At 39.2% G+C, this 20,988-nt stretch overlaps 3 protein-coding genes and 1 long non-coding RNA gene across 10 annotated transcripts in view; 3 read left to right on the top strand and 1 right to left on the bottom strand.

Moving 5' to 3' along the window:
* Window positions 1–12,820, top strand: part of LOC146452486 (uncharacterized) — a 51,650-nt gene extending 38,830 nt beyond the window's left edge. Inside the window, exon 4 of one of the 2 annotated variants that reach the window (XR_014859722.1) lies at window positions 12,771–12,820. The gene's annotated coding sequence lies outside the window, so the exon portion shown is untranslated. Of the gene's footprint in view, window positions 1–12,671 lie in introns of both variants that reach the window. The other variant, XM_085097769.1, reaches the window with a different exon arrangement.
* Window positions 1–16,003, top strand: part of LOC146452485 (uncharacterized) — a 70,681-nt gene extending 54,678 nt beyond the window's left edge. Inside the window, exons 11-17 of the mRNA XM_085097803.1 lie at window positions 2,659–2,724; window positions 3,433–3,502; window positions 3,725–4,425; window positions 8,912–9,097; window positions 9,843–12,671; window positions 15,407–15,455; window positions 15,805–16,003. Of these exons, the coding sequence (XP_084953929.1) occupies window positions 3,744–4,425; window positions 8,912–9,097; window positions 9,843–12,671; window positions 15,407–15,455; window positions 15,805–16,003 (3,945 nt within the window). The 5' untranslated portion in view covers window positions 2,659–2,724; window positions 3,433–3,502; window positions 3,725–3,743. The remainder of the gene's footprint in view (window positions 1–2,658; window positions 2,725–3,432; window positions 3,503–3,724; window positions 4,426–8,911; window positions 9,098–9,842; window positions 12,672–15,406; window positions 15,456–15,804) is intronic.
* Window positions 1–20,988, bottom strand: part of LOC146452481 (uncharacterized) — a 125,743-nt gene that overhangs the window by 59,149 nt on the left and 45,606 nt on the right. The window lies entirely within an intron of this gene.
* The window catches only part of LOC146452482 (uncharacterized), a 64,086-nt gene that overhangs the window by 9,185 nt on the left and 33,913 nt on the right, over window positions 1–20,988 (top strand). For 2 of the 6 annotated variants that reach the window (XM_085097772.1, XM_085097779.1), the window contains one exon: window positions 20,214–20,283. The exons of 2 other annotated variants lie outside the window; for them this stretch is intronic. The gene's annotated coding sequence lies outside the window, so the exon portion shown is untranslated. Of the gene's footprint in view, window positions 1–18,388; window positions 18,450–20,213; window positions 20,284–20,988 lie in introns of those variants that run through there. 2 more of the 6 variants (XM_085097771.1, XM_085097774.1) reach the window with 2 other exon arrangements.

Below are 20,988 nucleotides of genomic sequence, written 5' to 3'. Positions count from 1 at the left end.
CTGGTCTGGAGTGCTCCTGTTAGCCTGCCTTGGTTGTGGCGCCAAGGTCAGCTCCTCCAAACAGCCCTGGAGTGTGAGGTTGTAGGCTTCCTCTGCTGCCTCCAAGGTTTCAAACTTTCTTTTAAAATAGGTACATACTCTGCCTCTGACCCTGGTGTATGAGAAAGAAATAACCAGAGTATATTTATCCATCTGCCATATCTTGACACGATACAAAAATGTTGTCACGGTTTGAAATTTGGCTTCAAATATAATTTGAGAATCCAGTTTTGCTCAGGGGTGAATAGAAAAGAACATTAATTTTGGAGATTGAATAGCTGATCGGAGTGTGCATAAGGCACCATTTCAGGGTCTCCGAAAGCAAAAAAAATACTCAGCTAGAGTGAGATTCCTTAAGTCGGTTCATTAGTTTAGTGGAGGGGGAAAATTAAAGTTTTAGAGTGAGGTGGTACCCAAAATTTATTATCAAAAATGGCAAGTTCAATTTTGATGAACGTATCAATCTTTACTCATCTTTATGCGTAAAGTGTAAGCCAATTGAAAAGGAACAATAATACTCATTTGGAAAATGATTGCAGCTGAAACTATTATCTTTATTATGCACCAGTCAATTCCAGTTGTGCCCATCCCCCCCCCCCCCGGGCAATAGTGGGGCATTTTACCACACTGTCCATCCCGGGAGTCGGGCATTAGCCTTCCACCCAATTACCCCAGGGCATTTGACCATCTCACTTTTTTTCACCCTACAGCATTGTCGCTTCCTTAATGACAAATTCATCGGCAAATACAGTAAGTTTCTTATTGAATACGTCTAGATAGGACATAAAATGGGACGCTAGAGCTGTAGAACAACCTATTTTTGCACTAACTACGGGAAACAAGACCCATCTAGGACTTAATTTGGCCTGAATTAGCTTAGATTGTACTGAAAGTAAGACGAGAAACGAAGAAAATGAAACATTTTTGACATGTTTGAGCTACCACCCCGGGGCATTTGAACAACTATTTTGTCCCGGCGGTGGGGCATTTGCCAGTTTATTTTCAAAAAATCCTAATTCCCGGGGATCGGCCCGGGGTGGGGGGGCGGGGGGATGGGCACTGTTGAGATTGACTGATGCATTACTAATACAATGGTAGTTTGTACAGCTTTTACACACTGAATATTTTGAAATGTGAATTAGGAACATACTTGTGAGAAGAACATTCGCTGGTGTACTTGTCTTGATATGGGAAGCTGCATCTGCCCAAAAATCACTTATGTCTCTAAAGGAAGGTCATTCTGTGACCATACTTTAGGTCTGTTCTCCAAATTCCAATAAACTCCACAAGAGCCCTCTCTTCTTCATATGTCCTCTTGTGCCTTTTCACCGGTAACTTCCGTAAGGGGCTCACAATGGAACATTTTGCCTTTGTAAGAATATGTTTGGCCACCTATGGAAAATATTCATTGCTTTCAATGAAACGGGACAGTGGTATAAACAACATAAATTTTAATTTGTCACTCACCTTTCGGTTTAGGCTTTTGGATGAATGCTTATCTGATGTCACTGGTGATGCACACTTGCTTGAAAATAATGTTTTACGTGTGGCCGACGACGATGTATTACGAACTCGCTTTTTCTCAGGCTTTGATGGTGTCGTACCCGAGGGAACATGAGTGCGTTTGGCACTCAAATCTTTGTCTGGCGAATTTTCCATGATAAATCTAAAAAATAACACACAGAAGTTTCTTATTATGAGTTCTGTGAAAAAAACTAAAACGATAACTTCACTCATAGTTCGCTAAAAAAGCGCAATGAAGAAACAAAAACATATTGAAAGTTCAATCTACATTAAACGCAGAATCGCCATGTTTGTTATTATGTGAGATCGGAAATCGGCGGTTTGGACCATTTTCGAAGGTTCAGAAATGCGAAAATCGTGGGTCACTAAGGGTCACTATGGGTCAAATAAGTCCAACTAACTTTGATGTTTTGAAATTTTCATAGTATGTATAAATCAATCAAGCAGAAAGAGAATTGTGGATTAATTTATGGACCTCATTGAAGCGATCGTTACGGATGAATGTAAACATTGTTATGCAAATCAAAGCAAAAAACCTTTTCGGAACTATTAATTCCTATAGAAAACATTCTGATTAGTCAAAGAGATCGTAAGGTTGTTGTAAAAGGTTCACTTACCTCACAACAACGCGTTACCTCTGAAAACATCCACGTCGAAAACACCCAAAATCTGCCACGCGTCGAAGGAAATCCGCCATTTTTATGAAACCGGAAATTGCAAAGGATTGTGGGATACCTGTCGTTCTCCTCCTGGGTGAAAGGCTAATGCCCGACCCCCGGGATGGACAGTGTGGGAAAATGCCCCACTATTGCCCGGGGGGGGGGGGGGTGGGCTGGAATTGACTGATGCATTATGCAACAAATTCAGTGGAAATGTGACAAAAGTTTTAGGAACGCTTTGCTTTAAAAAGGAGCTTTTCCGAGTACGTTCTTGCTGCTTAACATTTTATCAAACTTGGAGGACAGATTTTCACTGCTGAAATAACACTGGTGCATTAGTTCAGCTTATTAAAACTGTCAGAAGTGAGAAATATGAGAATATTTTCAACACCAGGTTTTCACTCTTGATTTTCTTGTTCTTCCTTTCTTCATTTAGCTTGAAGGTTTGATTGAACTCTTTGTGGATTGTGCTCTGACAGAACTGAATATCCAGTACAAGAACGTAAGTTTGTAAGATAAAAAAGGAAGCCCTGATTTAAAATACGACAAGAGCGGCATAAGTCTTAAATACACCAAAAGGCTCTGCTGGAACCTTCCAAACTTCTGCATATCCCTCTCGAATTGCTTGACCTTAAATTTTGTTTTATTTTATAATCCAATTTTTTTTCTATTCAGATATATGTATGCTATGGTTTCGCCACGCACTTTTTCTTCTTCTTTTTCTTTTCCTTTTTCTTTGCTATTAAGCTTATGAAGAATGACAAGTTGTACAATTAATTGATTTGTTGCTGTTACCTGTCGTGATTCAGCTCCAACTACCCTTCAATTGTAATTGTTATTGTTACAATTATAATGTGAATTTAGAGGTAATAAGGTTTCTTTAAGAAAACATCTTTCTGAAATAGATGTATCACTCACGTCATGACAGGGACATTATTCCTGCAATTCACCATAACAAAAACATGGCTCGTATGACTATGTAGCTTTATAATTCATTTGCAATGTTTCCAAAGCAAATAAAACTTGCAGATAGAAACGTTCGACTGTCAAGAGAGACTGTTGGTTTTGACTTAAACTGCGGTTATAAAATCTTGTTCAAGTTTGATAGCTACACAGCTTAGAACGTTGATTGTGAATATGTAAAGTAATTTCTGAACAATCTTTTGTTTATCTTTAGCTTTGATTTCTCCTACTTAACACCTTGTTTCAGGTCATGTGCAGAAGTAGTTCTCGTGCGGCGAACTGAGTTTTACCTGACGACATTTCAAGAGCTTTCTAAGGTACGTAGAAACAAAATTACAAAAGCAAAACAAAACAACACAAAAAACGTCAGCTCTTATCTTGTGATTCGCTGTGAGGTTTTCTCATTCATAGAACATTCTCTTTTGTCACTGATTAACTTGAAGTGGTCACTAAGCTACACTTGTGCTCCGTTGTTTACGGAATGTGTTATCATTAAAAAGACATGAACAACAATTTTCTCATCTCTTTTTTTCTTTTAGTAACATCTCGCTGAAAAGCATGTCATGGGCTCGGAGCAGCAATGGTCATATTGCAAAGAAAGCTCGTATTGAAATTGACCCACCTCAATTGAATGAACGCCTGCCATCCTTGCAAGATGTTGAAACAACAACAAAGAGACCGGATGAGGCTCCTCTTCCTGTTGATTTTCTGTTCCTGACAGTTAAAGATTGTGAGTTCTTGGCTTGTTACAAGCAGTTGGTCAATCCCTTTAGATGTTGGTATGACAACATTGGCTTCGTGTATTTTGAGAACGCAGGGGCCAGTAACAAAGTAAAAGTGGCCTTGATACGATCGAATGAGGGATCCAGTGGTCCTGGTGGTGCTTTGATTACTGTCAAGAATGCTGTACCTGTGCTTCGGCCAAAGGCCGTCATTTCAGTGGGAACCTGCAGTAGTCTCAACCCCGAGAAAGCAAAGCTCGGCGACGTTGTTATTTCTGCAAAATTAAAAGAACTGTCAACTGGTATGCGAAGCTATGTGAGTAGACGGTTTCTTTACGTTATCAAGCATTCAGCTGATGGTTTCAAGGCTCCTCTGAAAATTCACCAAGCTCACGAACCCAATGTCCATTGTGATGGTGAATTTCTGAGTGGCCCAGAACTGGTCAGCGCTGAATCGCGTCGTAAGGAACTTGCTGAGTCCAATCCTCAAGCAATTGCCATTGAAAGGGAAGGAGAAGGTGAGCTTTTAGCCTCGGTGCCTTCTTTTCTAGCATGAGGCTGCTAAATGAGTCAAGCCGTAGATTTAGAATAAATCCAATTCTTAAACTCATTAATAATCCAGGAAGAGAAAAAGAAAAAAAGGGATAAAAAAAGAAATTTCTACCTTGAAGGGGGTTCAGAAAAGTGATCTCAGTAATTATCATAAAATTTGGTGAATTTTTTCTTTGAATTGCTCCACGATATATTAATGGTTTGAGAGGCTTAATAAAACACTGTGAAGACTGTTTCATCTGATTTTCAAACACCTCGAAGTTGATTTAGAAAACCCGGCTGCACCTCGTTTTTTCAGCCTATTTCTCGGTGTTTGGAAATCGAATGAAAAACTCTTTCTCGTGTTTGATCTATTAGAAAACCGATGTATTTTATCCCCAGAAGCTGTCCATGGTTTTTAGAAGACGCTAAAGGATAAACATGACAGGACGCAGGCGGGCTCGACTGTAAGTTCCGCAAAGGAATGCTAGTAGAATCTACTAGCATTCCTAACATTCCTCAAATTAAGACTCACCCGGTTTCTTTTCTTTTGGGACTTGCAAGGTGTCGTAATCTGTTTTTATGTCATGGAGGATGTAATTAAATCGAAAACAAACCAGGCAGGGTACAGGAATATGATCTGGACTACATGTCACATCAAGAAGTGCCAAGAAATAAAAACGTGATGTGAAATTAGAGTAAATGCAAATGTACAATGTAATTGCGCTACTCGAAATGGCGGACGCGGCCGACTAAAATAGCTCGCAAAGGCGGACCATTTACTGGCGCAGAGATACTCATGAAGAAAGGTTAAGGCAGAAGAGAGGAAAGAAAAAGAGAAGAAGTGAGAGGGAAAGAGAGGCAAGAAATGCTGTAACGGGATCCTGCAAATGATTTGACAGTGTAAATATACGGTTTGGATTACGAAACAATCACGCGCATAACAGGACACAGGCGTTCGCTACTGTGAGAAACGTGGTGCAGAATTTACTAGCATTCCTAGATTATTCTGTTTTGAGACCACAAAATTGTACGCCGAAAGAATATGATCTAAATTTAATCATCGAGCAAATGATACGTTTTTTGAAATGAAGTGCAACATTTTCCCGGAGTATATTCAAGAGGGCAGACAGAGAAGAAGAAACATAAAAAAAGACATCGTGAGCTTGGGAGTTAAAATATCCTGAAAAAAGTGATCGCACGAGTGTTATTGTCAACACAGTACAATGACAAATGCATTAATTATGGTGAATCTTGAAGAATATGCATATTCATGACACTACCATAGTAAACAGTTGCTCTCTATTAGTTTAAATTTACTTTAAAGTATTATCATATTTGTAAGAAAAAAGTTGAGCCGGGTAAGGGAGTCTTATGTGGACAAAATTATCAGATCCCATGGCATTTGGCGAGCGGTCCTGTTAATGTTGTGACTAGTTGTCTCTCTTCACTTATAATCTGCGATACCAGATACACTAATTGTCTCGCGATTTTTCGAAGAGGCTAAAAGAACGCGAAAATTGAGTACGATATTTGCACCGGAAAAAAGTTAACTTTTAGACGAAAGCAAAATGCACACGCACTTTTCCATAGAAGAAACACCAGACCCCGCAGAACAAGCGTTATTTTTGTGTGTGTTTCGCGGGCGAGCGCAAAACGCGAGGCAAACACGCACTACAAGTCACGCGCGACAGGAGTTGTGAGAAGAAAAGAATAGACATGTACATGTATATGCATACCTCTGTCTTGTTCCATCATATTAACGATGCTATAGTAAACTGTACAAGGAGAAACAACCTTCAGTCTTGTGGAAATAAATTACTTCATTTTATTTTAGAGCGTGTAAGTAAGGGGGGAAGGGGGGGGGGGGGGTATCCACCATTCTGATCGATATCAATTGACCGATGCCTGGCCACACTGGTGACTGCATTGCCACATCATACCATTTAAAATTAAAGGCAGTGTTTCTGTATTAGCGTTTTTTACGTTACATCAGACCGTGTCAGGTGGGTCACCCGCCGTTCTGGTGGATAAAAAATTAAAGGCTAAGTTGCTGTAGTAACGTTTTTTACGTTACGTCAGACCGTATCAGGTGGGACACCCGCCGTTCTGATGGATAAAAAATTAAAGGCTGAGTTGCTGTATTAGCGTTTTTTACGTTACGTCAGACCGTATCAGGTGGGACACCCGCCGTTCTGATGGATAAAAAATTAAAGGCTGAGTTGCTGTATGAGCGTTTTTTACGTTACATCAGACCGTATCAGGTGGGACACCCGCTGTTCTGATGGATAAAAAATTAAAGGCTGAGTTGCTGTATTAGCGTTTTTTACGTTACATCAGACCGTATCAGGTGGGACACCCGCCGTTCTGATGGATAAAAAATTAAAGGCTGAATTGCTGTATTAGCGTTTTTTACGTTACATCAGACCGTATCAGGTGGGACACCCGCCGTTCTGATGGAAAAAAAATTAAAGGCTGAGTTGGTGTATTAGCGTTATTTGTTTTGTTACACGAGACCATGACACTGATATCTACCTTGACATTGGCTGCGCATTTTTTTATTTTGCATTTAATTATTTTTACGAGTTTGCTTCATAGTCACTTCCTTCATTACTTCACCAGCTATATAGTTGCGTGTTTTTTATTGCTTTTTTGTAAAATACTGACCTCACTGATAAAAGTGTTCTATATAGTCCCCTCATTATGGTTTTATCTGGCGTGAAAATACATCTACAATTTGGACATTTCGAGCACAAAGTGAATTTGTCGTGCCCCCTGTTCTGAAAGTGAGTATGGATTGTTCCATTTCATTGTAAGTTCAGGAGTATAAATTTTAAGGGCCGCTCTGCTACACTATGAATTTTATGGCGCCTACCCCCGGAACAATAACCCGGATGATGCACAATGCAAGATCATGTTGGTCGTGTTTATGTTAAGCGTGAATATTCAAAATTGTGGTTGTCTAGGCAAATGCTCTTCTGTGATAACTTACGTCTTCTTGACTAAGCGAGACTTACCTTGGTTCTGTCCCTTGTATTTCCTTTGTTTCAATGCCGACCATTTCGCATAATTAACACGCGCCAATTCCAAAGCAGAAGAATACGTCTCTCAGGTTTTGTCTTCGCATCTGTCCGGCTTCGCTTTCATTAGCGGCTCTTAGCAATCGCTTCCTTTCATTTCTTGCTTTGCGCATCTTCCTTTTTTTTTTCTCTAATGAACTTCCACGCGACTTTTGTGGCATGATCGATCACAATTTCGGAAGGGCGCGCTTCCTTCTCGTTCCCGCTAAACAGTGCCGTAATATAATTACGCGATCGCATTTCAAGATGCTTGTATATGTGCCCGCGTTTCCACACAGTGATAGTTATTATCCAAATTTGAAAAGCCAGCGGCTCATCGCAAAACAATAGAAACATTAGCTGGGAATGTTGTGTTCCGGAAGTGAATGTACAACTAGTAGATCTAAAGGCCCGGTCAAAAAGGATGGCGATTAGTTTCCGAGCTTTGTGCACAGGACGCATCGTACGACATTCAGGCTAATATTTTTTTCACCATACAATTGCAGCGAAATTCGCGCAAATCGATCTTGTTGATTCATTACAAAACAAAGTACGTGGCCAAGCAAAGCGTCATACAATCTTGGTATTTTGCCGACGCGTCCCTTTTATATAATTAAAGGTATATATATATTTTTTGATCGGTATGATCAACAATTGCTTGGTACCTCTCATTAGACGGTACGTACATAAGCACTGGCAGGCCACAGACTTATTTAATTCGAATTTATCCTCGCCATCTTCTTATATGAAGAATAATGCAGTAATTTTGTATCGAGTTACGATATTCAAAAACACTGTCCAGATCGCAAAGAAAGAAGTGAGAATAACATGAGCCGTTCATTCTCTGTCATATTGAATGAGATTACAGACGCCTCAAGGAACCACAAAGATTAAATCTCTGTTTGACGTCGTACTTACAGTAGACTTCCACTGCGTCCTCTCATGCTTAAAAATTTCAAAAAATTTACATTTTCTCTTTTATATGTTCGTGCGATTTGTAAATTCTTTTGACATTCCCCTGATAAAGGCTGAAGTTTTGGCAGAAACGTTGCCTTTTTAGAACATTTGATTTTGTATACGTTTCTACATATTTTTAAACTCAGAAACTTTTTAAGTATCATGAATCCACCTGGTAATAGATCCATTTTTAAAAGTCAAGGATAGTCACGAGAGGAACGCTGTCCCTTTATGTCGTTGTGACCAAACTTGCACAGCCTGTTCATACTGTTAATTAGATCAGTTATGTTTATGCAAGTACCAGTAATTATGCCTGCGTTACATCCGGTTTTTCTCTCATCGTTTTCCATGCTGCCAAGGCCGTATAAATCGGCATATGGAATTCTTTGAAATAACTGATCTTTCCTCTTATGACGTTTTCCAATTAACTGCATTGTAATTTTCTTTTGTATTGCAGACGTTTTTACAGCAGCATTTGATGATCAGATTGAGTGGCTCATTGTCAAAGGAATAGCTGATTATGCAGACGGTGCCGAGTCAACAACAGAAAGTTGGAGTCCTTTTGCTAGTGTGATGGCAGCTTCTGTTGTAGCACACATTCTGAGTGATTCTTGTGTTTTCCGCACGTGGCCACACTATGAAGGTACGATATGACACTTTTTTGTCTTACTTGTAGTTGTAGTTGGAGACTTTTGATTGAAGTCGTCAATGCTATGTTGCGGACTCAGTTATTGCTGAGAATCATCAAAGAAACATGTTTTTCCCTTTTTTATCAAGCGGCTCCTGGTGTCACCTAGAGTTAAAATTTCTATTATAAAAAAAAAAAAAAAACGAGAAGAGAGATTTTTGTAACTTCAGGATTCAGATTATCTATTCATTTTCGCGTTAATCTCTTTCTTCGCTTATAAGTCGTTTGTGTCTTGGTTAAAAGTGTGCCAGCAGATAATGAGAAGGTGAAAAGAGTGGCAAAGGAAGTTTTTAAAATCCATTACTCGTGAGAAAGAAGTGAACCAAAAGGAGATACTTGAGGTCTAATTAAAAAAAAAAAACTTTTTGATTTCAAAATATTATAAATCAATGCAAGGGAGGCAAAGAATGGTTATTAGATTGTATCAGCTGCGATTGAGTTGGATAACAATGATACATTCTTCTCTTAACTTGGAGCTTTGCCACGACCCACACCTTCACGTGGTCAAATTTCCACCAAGTTTGACTTTATAAATAATCTTTGGGTACAGCGACATACAGGGTTGCAGATACTCGCTATTATAGTCATCATAGGAAGTACATGTATTCTTGGTGACAAAGAAATATAACAGAACATAAAATGTATATGACATAACATTGGGTGTACTAAAACGCTATTCTTGTGCTTTTTATTTCCTTAGATGCGTCATATCCAAGTTACATTATAAAGAGTATCCGTCAGCTTAACAAAACCTGTGAGGAAAGGCTTTTGCCAGTTCCTTGGTGTGAAGAATTTAGCTTTCATTTGAACGACATTTTCACAAGGCTAAAGATCGTTGGTAAAGAAAAGACACAAGGAACATTGACTGATGAAATCACCAACATGACAGCTATCTTCAAAGCTCATAAAGATTGCCAAACGCCACGGACTGTGCTGATCGAGGGCGATCCTGGTATGGGAAAGACGACCTACTGTCAAAAGCTGGCTTATGACTGGGCAAGTAAACAAGATGAATGGGACGAGTCTTTCCCCGATACTGATGTGTTGTTGCTTTTAAGATGCCGTGATATCAAATCATCTAGCATTAAGGAAGCCATTGATGATCAAATTCTCCCTTACCATGTTAGCAAAGAAGCTAAAGAGGTTTTCTTTCAAGTTATCAGCGAAAATCAGGTTAAATTTCTCTTAGTACTCGACGGAGTAGATGAAGTGGACACCAGCAAACTAGAAATGATCCAAAACCTTCTAAAAAGCAAAGAGTTTGCAAATTGTCACATTGTTCTTACATCTCGTCATGAAGCTGGAAAGAAAGTAAGGCGATACTGTGACACACTGTGGGAGATTGTCGGATTTACCAAGAGAGATGCACAGAGTTTCATAGCAAAGTACTTCAAGAACATAGGCAAAGAACACTTGGCTGACAAGCTTCTAGAGCGACTTTGGCCTTCTGAATTCAGGTTTGTTAGGGATTGGATATCAAGAGACTTGTCGCAACTGACAAAAAACCCTCTCAATACAGCTTTACTCTGTATCCTTTTTGAAGATTTCAATGGCATACTTCCCGAGAATCGAACTCAATTATACATTGAAATTGTCCTGTTTGTTTTGAGACGATACGAAAGAAAGAACGGATTGTCAAGCAACAGCGAAGATCTTATATCAGTTTACAAAAAAGAACTGATATATCTGGGACGTATGGCCTTTCAAGCTCTTCGTAAAGGGGAATTAGATTTTGAAGAAAACGAATCTGGTGACGCCATTTTCAATCTTTTAATCAAGTTTGGATTTCTGACAATCCAGGCAGGTGGTAGTAAGAGGAAACCTTGTCTTCGTTGTGCGTTTTTTCACAAGAGCTTTCAGGAGTTCTTTGCCGGCCTTTATCTCGCGTTTGAGATTAGCGACGAAGATATTCATTATTTAGTGACTGAAAGACGCTATGTAGGTGATTTGGGAGAAGCGTTCCTGTTCATGACTGGAATTGCAGCCTCCCAACGCGAAGAAACAGCGGTGTCTTTTGTAAGTAGGGTAGCTTCATATGCAAATATGTTTGTAACCCATTGTGACCCATATAACACATATCTAAGCTTTGCTTTATACTATACATCAGTGTGCACAACCCACCGGAAAGACCTTAGGTCTCGATTGGTTGATACATTAGGTAAGAATCTTAATATCAACGTATTAGAAAATACTCTATTTTACAAACCAACTAAGCTATTCCATGAAGTTGTTGGAGCAAACTCCTCCCTGACTGATTTGATATTGGATCGGACTAGTATTGGTGATACCGGTGTAGAATCCCTTTCCCAGGCCCTCACAGTAAACTCCTCCCTGACTAGTTTGAATTTATCCTCTTGCGGTATTTATGATGCCCGTGCTGCATCCCTTTCCCAGGCCCTCACGGTAAACTCCTCCCTGACTAGTTTGGATTTGAGTCACAACGTTATTGGTGATACCGGTGCTGAATCCCTCTCCCAGGCCCTCACAGTAAACTCCTCCCTGACTAATTTAGATTTGTCTAGAAATGGCATTGGTAATACCGGTGCTGAATCCCTTTCCCAGGCCCTCACAGTAAACTCCTCCTTGATTAACGTTGATTTGTCTGACAACCGTATTTGTGATTCCGGTGCTGAATCAATTTCCAAGGCCATCAGAGTAAACTCCTCCCTGACTTATTTGAATTTGATGGACATTAGTATTGGTGATACCGGTGCTGAATCAATTTCCCAGGCCCTCACAGAAAACTCCTCATTGGCTTATTTGAATTTGAGTTGTAACGGTATTGGTGATACCGGTGCTGAATCAATTTCCAAGGCCCTCACAGAAAACTCTTCCCTGACAGATTTGGATTTGAGTTACAGCAGCATTGGCCATACTGGTGCTGAATACCTTTCCCGGGCCCTCACAGAAAACTCCTCCCTGACTAATTTGAATTTGTGTGGGAGCAATATTGGTGATACCGGTATTGAATCCCTTTCCCAGGCCCTCACAGTAAACTCCACCCTGACTGATTTGTATTTGTCTCAAAACGGCATTAGCAATACCGGTGCTGAATCCCTTTCCCAGGCCCTCACAGTAAACTCCTCCCTGACTAGGTTGGATTTGAGTGATAACAGTATTGGTGATACCGGTGCTGAATCCCTTTCCAAGGCCCTCACAGTAAACCCATCCCTGAATGATTTGAATTTGTGTGGGAGCAGTATTGGTGATACCGGTATTGAATCCCTTTCCAAGGCCCTCACAGTAAACTCTACCCTGACTGATTTGTATTTGTCTCAAAACGGCATTAGCAATACCGGTGCTGAATCCCTTTCCCAGGCCCTCACAGTAAACTCCTCCCTGACTAGGTTGGATTTGAGTCACAACAGTATTGGTGATAACGGTGCTGAATCCCTTTCCCAGGCCCTCACAGTAAATTCCTCGCTGACTATGATAATTTTGAGGGGTAACAGTATCTGTGGTTCTGTTGCTGATTACTTTTCCGATGTTAGAAAGGTCAATAAAAAACTGAAAATACTTTATTCACGAGGTAAAGTAAACACGTTTAGGGTATGCGTTTGCAGTCCAACATCTTGTGAGTGACCATCTAAACTACCAGTAAACGGGTGGTCGGCTAACAATGGTAGAGGTCTGAGATATTGTGATTTGACTTGAATAACAAGAAGAAAGGACTTGAACGCAAAATATGCCGTCGGTCTAGAGTAATTATAACAACTTGGTTCATACAGTTTACGATGGAATGACTCAAACTGAAAATTGTTGAGAATTACTTCAGTGTGTTGTCGTTTGTTGGTTGGTATTTTACAAACGAGATTCCTTATTTACTAGTTAATATTCATACTTCAATGATCTATTTGGATGCAAAAGGTTAAGAGAGGTGTTCGCTCTGTGATGTTCGACTGCACACGTAGGTAGTAAATAACACATACTTTCAGTGAGTGATGCAATGCTTACTATGCCTTGATATACAGTATACATTTCGTCTAATCGTTGTACAAATGATCGTTGTTTATTTTAATCAGGCAGAAGTAAGAGTATAAATGTTTACGTCATGGATGCTTCTGTAAAATTGCTGTATATTTATTGATAAGTACTTTTACATGTTGTTAGAAATGTATTTTTGTAAATTGCAAAACTTTTGCTTCAGTCTAAAAGACTTAAGCGAACACTTTTTTACTCTTGGTCTTCAATAAAGAAGTGAGACAGTTCAAAGACTAAATTCCTTTGCTTAGTGGATCTGGGGTCTGATCAGTTCGTAATCTTCTCGTGTTCAATTGAATCAAGAGAGAATGACTCCTAATCATTGTCTCATCAAGTACGCTCAAACTAAGCTCAATGCTTTCCAGGTCTACTTCACATACATCTGGATGTAGGAGAGCTCAGTTATGAATGAGACTCCTTCACTTACTGGGTCTAGAACATGTATATAAACAAACACGTAATATGAGAACTTGTATTGCTCTAAACTACGGTCGAAAAAAAAAAAATGAAAACCTGTTATAATTAGCTGGCTCGGCAGCCGCGTTTGGAGTGTAAAGAACGAGTAATATTTATAAGTTAATGGCTCGACGACCCACCTGATTCGCGATCAAAATTTAAAGAACGAGAAGAGTTTATAATTTAGTGATTTGACCGCGGCGTGAGTTTGTAAGAACGAGTAAGGTTTATTATTTAGTGGCTCGCCAGTCGTAGTCAGAGTTCAAAGAAAAAGTTAAAGCGAGACAGCTTCGGGATTACCGCTTTCCCAACAGTTCATACTTCTGCGATAGCAGGAAACAAACGTCCGTCGAGTGATCAATAACCTTTGCACTTGTAATAACGAGGTGACGCCACAATTTCCACACTTGCATCTAAAGTACAGTGACGTTATGTTGGCGGATAAATAATTTGACGAATAAGCGTGAGAAGGAAGCATGTCAACACGTATAATATTTTAAAAAATGCATGACCAAAGCACTTTTCACTCACGTGAATCTTATCATTTCTTAACTTCTGTATTGCATGACCTGTAATCGATCCTTTAGAATACGTTCGAGGTCTTCGTTGGCCTTCATTTCCTCTTGGTGTCTCGCTGTCCATTCTACATCCACCAGTTGGCCGTCAGCAAAACCTTCGCTAGAATCACGTACTCGAAGTTTTTGGTAATCTCTATTGTCATAAGCGGGATAATTCTTGTTCGGCTTCCATTTCGCATACAGCGATAACATTTAATTTCTGAGTCTTTTGAGTCTCTGTCTTTTCGATCCAAGTTCGTCTCCGAATCCGTTGACGTGCATTACATTGTAAATTTCAGTAGAATTCTGATGGCTATCGAGCTCGAATCGAAAAAGAAATTTGTTACAGAAAACCTCTGACCGATCTTAAATAAAGAGAACTGACTGAGAGTCACTTCAGGGCCGAGCTTGATCAAATCAAGATTTTGATTTGGTTAAAACTTTTAATTTTCTTGTATCGGGGAAAAATGGGGGGGGGGGGGGGGGGGGTGGTATGTGCAGTTTAACAATAGTTTGCGTATGGTCTATTTTCACGGAGGGTAGTTTCGTCGGTTGGGAACCCTGTGGAAAAGTCTTTAAAATTATTGAACACATTCCTTTTTTTGCAAAATGAATCGATTTTCAGTTTTATTCCCATACACGAGTACTTTTTTTTACGTTGTATAAGCTTCTTTAAAACACGCAATAGGATGATAGCTGAATTAAATCGTTTCTCTCACGATTGAGTCACATAAATGTGAATCACGACGTTTCGACCGCCATACTGCTGGTCTTCATCAGACGATGGTGTTGACTGATTGCGTAACAGTATCAGAAGCACCTTGGTTTGCGTTGATTGTTGCGTTTCGATCCTATCTTAAGCTTTTGTTGATTGGAGGATTTCAATTCTTGTCGTTCAGACTAAAAATTGTTCCCTCGGCGGTCCGCCTTGGTACCGATCGGCTGCTGTGTTGTTTGATCGTGGGCATCCATGCTTCTGGAATTTCAATTCCATTATCCCGGTTGATGTTGTCAGGGTGAAGTCTTATGTGAATAGCACCTTTAACCCTACGGGTGTACCAATGTGGTTCTCGGTCAACAAACTTAACCTTGTCCCAGAGAGGATAGTGGCCCGTCGCATTGCCGTGTTCTGAAACGGCGGAGGATTGGGTTTGAGTAAGCCGTATGTCTCTATCGTTAATCCATTCACGCAATGATCTTTCCGTCTCTCCAATATAGACCTTGGCACACTATCAGGGAATCTTGTAGACTACTCCGTCTTTTTTTGCAGGATCAACGGTGTCCTTTGGTGTGATTCGGTCATCAGCTTGTGATATGCGGTTGGTGCTGCTGAGGAATCGCGGGCGCAGTCTGTTGTGCCGCGTCTCATGTGTTGTTTTGCTTGATTCACTGCGATGACACAGTGCGTTCAGAGGACAGTCACCTTAGCGTACTCCGTCAATTGGTTGATACGCTACACTCTTTTTTCAGCCTGGTCACGACAAACTCAGCATTCGCTTTGCTGTTATCTAGCCCAGCCTCAGCGTATTGGCAATGGTTGACCTATGAAAGTGAACGTGCCAACAAACTCAAAGGTGTGGCTATCGATCGAGATGGATGGAAGGAGTAAGCATCCCGGACATGTCCCCTTTAGTCCAAATCAGGAAGGTTCATTAATTATTGATCAAGGCGAGCAGCTGGAATACTGGTTGGAGTACTACCTCGAGCTAAAGGCCACTTAGAACGAGTTGGCAAGAGTTGCGCAGCTACCCTTCCAGTACTACCAATCATGAAGAAGGTGGACACCCCACTCGATGCTGCAAGAGCTAAGCCGAAAGCCATCGACTGCCTTAACTGCGGGAAAGTCCCTAGCTGTGATGACATCTAGTTGTAGTAGGTTTCAAGTGAGAAAATGTAGGGGAGCCTTGAAGAATCACAGTTAATAAGAGATGTTAGAGTCCGCTTCCTAGTACGCCGATGAGTTATCATTTGACGCGGTCGATTAAGAACCGGTATCGCTCTATCCTCACTCTGTAGCTGTTTAGACTTCCAGTTCGTTTTCCACGTTTCCGCGATAATGAATTCACTTTCAAATGACTTAAAAGTCGTGGAGATAGCTTCCATTTAGTAGATCCAAAACAAATAGAGAATAATTCATCCCTTGAATAAACTACCATCCATCACGCGACCTTAGGTCTTCAAAGAAGAATTTACTTATGGTCCCTGCGTTTAACACAAATAGTTATGGCCGTCGTGGCTTTTCTGTTGTTGCACCACTTCTTTGAAACAGTCTTTTTCAGCATATTAGAGATGCTAGATCACTTGACATTTTTAAAAGACAGCTTAAAACTACTCTTTTTATACGCGCCTTTTAGATTCATGTGATGATTTTTGGTGTTTTATGATCTAACTATTTTAAAATATTTTTTAATTAATTTTAACTTTGACTTTGTAAATAGCGCCTTTGGACCCATGGGAAAGGGCGCTCTATAAAAGTCTTATTTTCCTCCTCCTCCTTCTTCTTCTTCTTCTTCTTCTTCTTCTTCTTCTTCTTCTTCTTCTTCTTATTATTATTATTATTATTATTATGACATCCTAGTTAAAGTCCTAAACAACGGTAAGAAGCACAGTTGCAGCCGCTGAATGAAATGCTCTTCCGGTACTTGGAGAAGGGTCACGTTTCAGAAGATAAAAGCGTCGCCAACATCGTCACTGTATGAGAACAAGTGGAATGACAGCGACAGCAACAGCTACCGTTGCCTCGTCCTCTTCGCCGTTGTGGGCAACGCCTTTGTGCCGGTCATGGGTTCACCGTCGCTTTCTTCCAAGCAACCGATATTATTCTACCAATTTCTCTTGAGGCAACCAAACAAGAGCTGCCTGTTTTGAAGGAGAGCATATGCGCGTTCATTTAGCTAGACCCAAGACCGAGGTAAAACACCACCACCCAAACATGCGAACATGCATCAATATTCAAATCAAGTAATTAGTTTTGTTTAGTACTCTTATTAACGTACTCTCCTATCAGACCAAAGCGTTACAAACTTCTGCGAAACAACAAGAATTCTAATCATTACAAGATAATTTAGGCTCTATTTAAAAGGACTTTGGACTCAACTTAATTCGTGATAGCATGGAAGCCATTGATGCAAATGAGCGATGTTTTTAACCCTTTCGAATACTTTTAGTTTCGTCTGAACAGATTATAATAGCTCTGATGCATACACTTACATATAAGTTTTTGCACAGAGCAGGAAAGAAAAGGAGCTAGAATAAAATACATTATTTGAAAATCAAGCAAAGTGAAAAATACAATTCATTTATTTATTTCAACGACTAAACACCGGAATATATAAAAAAGCTTGATGTATTTATAAACCTGAGCGTTCCTTTAATTAGATCAGCGTTGCAGAGCTTTTTCGTTGCACCATTAACTAATAATAAGAGTTAAGGAAAGCGAGCATTTCAAGAAGGTGTTCCTCTAAGACTGTAGAACTCGTTGCCTGGTTGTTTTCGTTTAGTAGATTCATTGACTACTTTCAGACATTTAGGACTCATCATTTTACTGAGCCGTTTCAGTTTGTGTGGTTGAATGGATTTCAATTAAACTATTGTTAAAAATATTTTTCTTTCAATTTTCATTTATTTTTTGGTGTTAAGCGTTTTAGATCATTGTTAGAGCTTCAAGACTTCCGTATGATGCATTTGATACCGACTTATTTCTTATTAGTTACAAAAAAATTCAGATTTATAATAATGAAAAACGCTTCTAGCTCTGCGTGGTTAATAAGCGTGACTTGTGCGTTGTGAATATTTCAGTAGCACAGAACAATCAGCGTTTGGTAAAGTTTATCGAAGTTTAGTTCCTGCGTTTACAAAGTTCAACGAACTATCAGTAGCTAACTTTTTTTTTTTATCAAAATTGCAATTATGAATTACAATAATACACAGGTGAGATACATGAGCGGAAGTTGTTTGTGTGCCAGTTAATAAATCAAACATCTTTCTTCATGCATAAAAGACGTTGCTGCTCATTTGTTTTATTGACGGCTGTATCCGATATGTGTTTTTAAGCTGCAGTTCAAGGATTTGTTTTTTTTTCCAAATAAATCATCCAGTTTCGAAGACATGAGCAGGGATGTCAGGAATGGTCTTCAACCAGTTTAAATGGCAGAAATGCTATGCAACCCCAAACGTGATCAAAACACGCTATTGGCCACATCTTATTTAAATTAGCTTCGATCAAGTTCCTCTTTCAATTCTGTCAGCCGCCCTCGTCTGCCGCTCCTTGATAAACAGCGTGTCATCTTCTTTTCATCTATGTGATGATGTAGGTATGCATCAGAGAGTTCCACGCGTTAAAAAGTACTGCATGTTATTTCCGATCGATGTTTATAAAAGCGTAAGCTGTTCAGTTCAGAGAGCTTGGATCGCATTTACGAGCATATCTGGCAAGCCGCGCCATTGACTGACATGATGCAATATTTGCGTTGTTAAGTTGCTTAGGGAAGTTGTAACGATATCAACGTTAACATGGATCCTCTCTTTCATTAACATAAAGCTAACACAGTCCTTCCTAAGGTCAGAGTGATTTGAAATCACTTAACTGGCAGAAAACGTATTCTTGACTGAATAATATAGTATAGTTATTAAAAGCTTTTCATATTACTGTTAAGCTTCTACTTGTTACGAATGGGAAAATCGTTGAAACGTTGTGAAATATATAGTGTGTAGGGCTTCTCCGTACTTTGGAGGAAACGCTAACTATGACGAATATAGTGAAGTTATTTCCTTATTGCGAACATGCATTCATTTTCGGATCAACTAATTAGTTTTGTTTAGTACTCTTATAAAAATACTTTCTATCAGACAAACGCGCCACAAACCTCCTCCAAATAAAAAGTAATGAGATAAAATGGACGGTAAAGGACACGTTCGAATCAACATTAATTCATGATAGCATGAAAGCCACTGATGTAAATAAGCAATGTTTTCAATTTTTGAGAATATTTTTGGTTTCGTCTGAACTGATTATAATGGCTCTGATGCATATAAATATTCGTTTTCGCATAGAACAAGAAAGAAAAGGAGCTAGCACAAAATAAATTATTTGACAATTAAGCAAAGTGAAAAATATAATACATTTATTTATTTGAATGACCAAGCACCGGAATATATAAAGAAGCCTTATGTAGTTATCAACCCGAAAGTTCCTTGAGATCAGCTTTGCAGAACTTTCTCATTGTCATACTAACCGCTAATACTAAGAGTTAAGAGCAAGCATTTCAAAGAGCTGTTCTAATAAGACTGTGGAACTCATAGACTAATTTTCATTCTTTCAGGAGATTCATTCAGCAATTTTAAACGTTTAAGTCTCATCTTTGCACAAAATATATTTTGCGCTGCTAAAATGGCTTTCAATTTAGCCTACTGTTAAAAAAAAAACTTTTTCTTTTAATTTTTAGTGTTCTATATCTTTGTTAAGACATCTAGACTTTCTTATAATGATCTTAATGCTTGTGATTACCTATTATTTATTAAAGCAAATTAAGAACTATTTTAATTAAAAACCCTTCTAGCAATGCGTGGTTAAAAAGCGTGACTTTTTGCATGTTTAAAATTGTGAATATTTTAATAACACAGAACACTTAGCGTCGGGTGTAGTTTAACAAAGTTAAGTTCCCTCGTTTAATTTATGACCAAGAACTATCAGACGCGAACTTTGTTTTGTAAAAAGTGGAAATTATGAATGAGAATAGCAGATAAACAGGTGAAATACATAACAGCCAGTTACTTTTATGCAACTGGCTGGTTTAGCGTCTTGATACCCCGTTGACAGATCATATATCTTCCTTCATGCATGGAAGACGTTGTTAATCAGTTGTTTATTTGAAAGGCTAAATCCAATATGCGCTTTTAAGCTGTAGTTTGAAAAATATCCTCCAGTTTCGAAGACCAAAGCAGGAATGTCCACAGTGGTCTTCCACCAGTTAAAATGTTAGAAATGCAAGACACCCAAACGTAATCAAAACATACTGTTGCTATGCCACACCTTATTTAAATTAGCTCTGATCGAGTTCCTCTTTCACTCCTGTTAGATTCCCTCGCCTGTTTACTTATTTTTCGGAATCGACGTTTCTTCTACTATACATCTGTGTGAGGATGCAGGTATGTGTCGTAAATTTTAACAGTCCACGAATAGCCTAGTGATTTCTAGCTCAAATATAATGAAAGCGTTCGCTTCCTTAGTTAGAGCTTCAGTCGCACTTACAGGCGTCTGGAGTTGAAATAATTCCAATACTCGCCTTTAACTTAGTCTGTTTTATGGTCGAGAAACCAGGATTATGGCTAAGACTGAGACAACGTTCTATTCCGCCGAAATGGGGCTTAAAATCCCTTTCTGCATCTCGTATTGACGTTATCTAAACTTTCTGATTAACCATTTTCTTTCCTTTCTAGCTGTATTAAAATGTAAACTGTTTTTCATACAATACTTGTTTCCAAAGCCGACCTTAATCACGAAACTCAATAAATTTAAAGTTCTTAAAACACCTCCTAGGCCTCTACGTTGGACAAGGCGCTTTTTGTAATTAACAAAATAGTGCTTATTTATATATATTATTTTAACTAGCACGATGTACCGTTCCTATCAATTAATCCAAGTTAGCTCGGGCCTAAAAACGTAATCTTCCTCCAAGACAGGCGCTTTGCAAACCTCTGAACCAAACTGATTATCACTGTTAATAATTACAATCGGTTATTATTTGATGACAAATTGAGATGAGCAGTAGACGAAATGTTGCTCAACAAACTAACAGCTATCAGATCTATCAATCATAGCGTGGGTGCCTTTAATTTTATTTAAATGACCAG

This window comes from Pavona decussata, unplaced genomic scaffold (assembly GCF_977016875.1).
Source record: "Pavona decussata unplaced genomic scaffold, jaPavDecu1.1 SCAFFOLD_367, whole genome shotgun sequence".
In the NCBI taxonomy this organism is placed as follows: Eukaryota; Metazoa; Cnidaria; class Anthozoa; order Scleractinia; family Agariciidae; genus Pavona; species Pavona decussata.
This window is presented reverse-complemented; position numbering and strand designations above follow the sequence as displayed.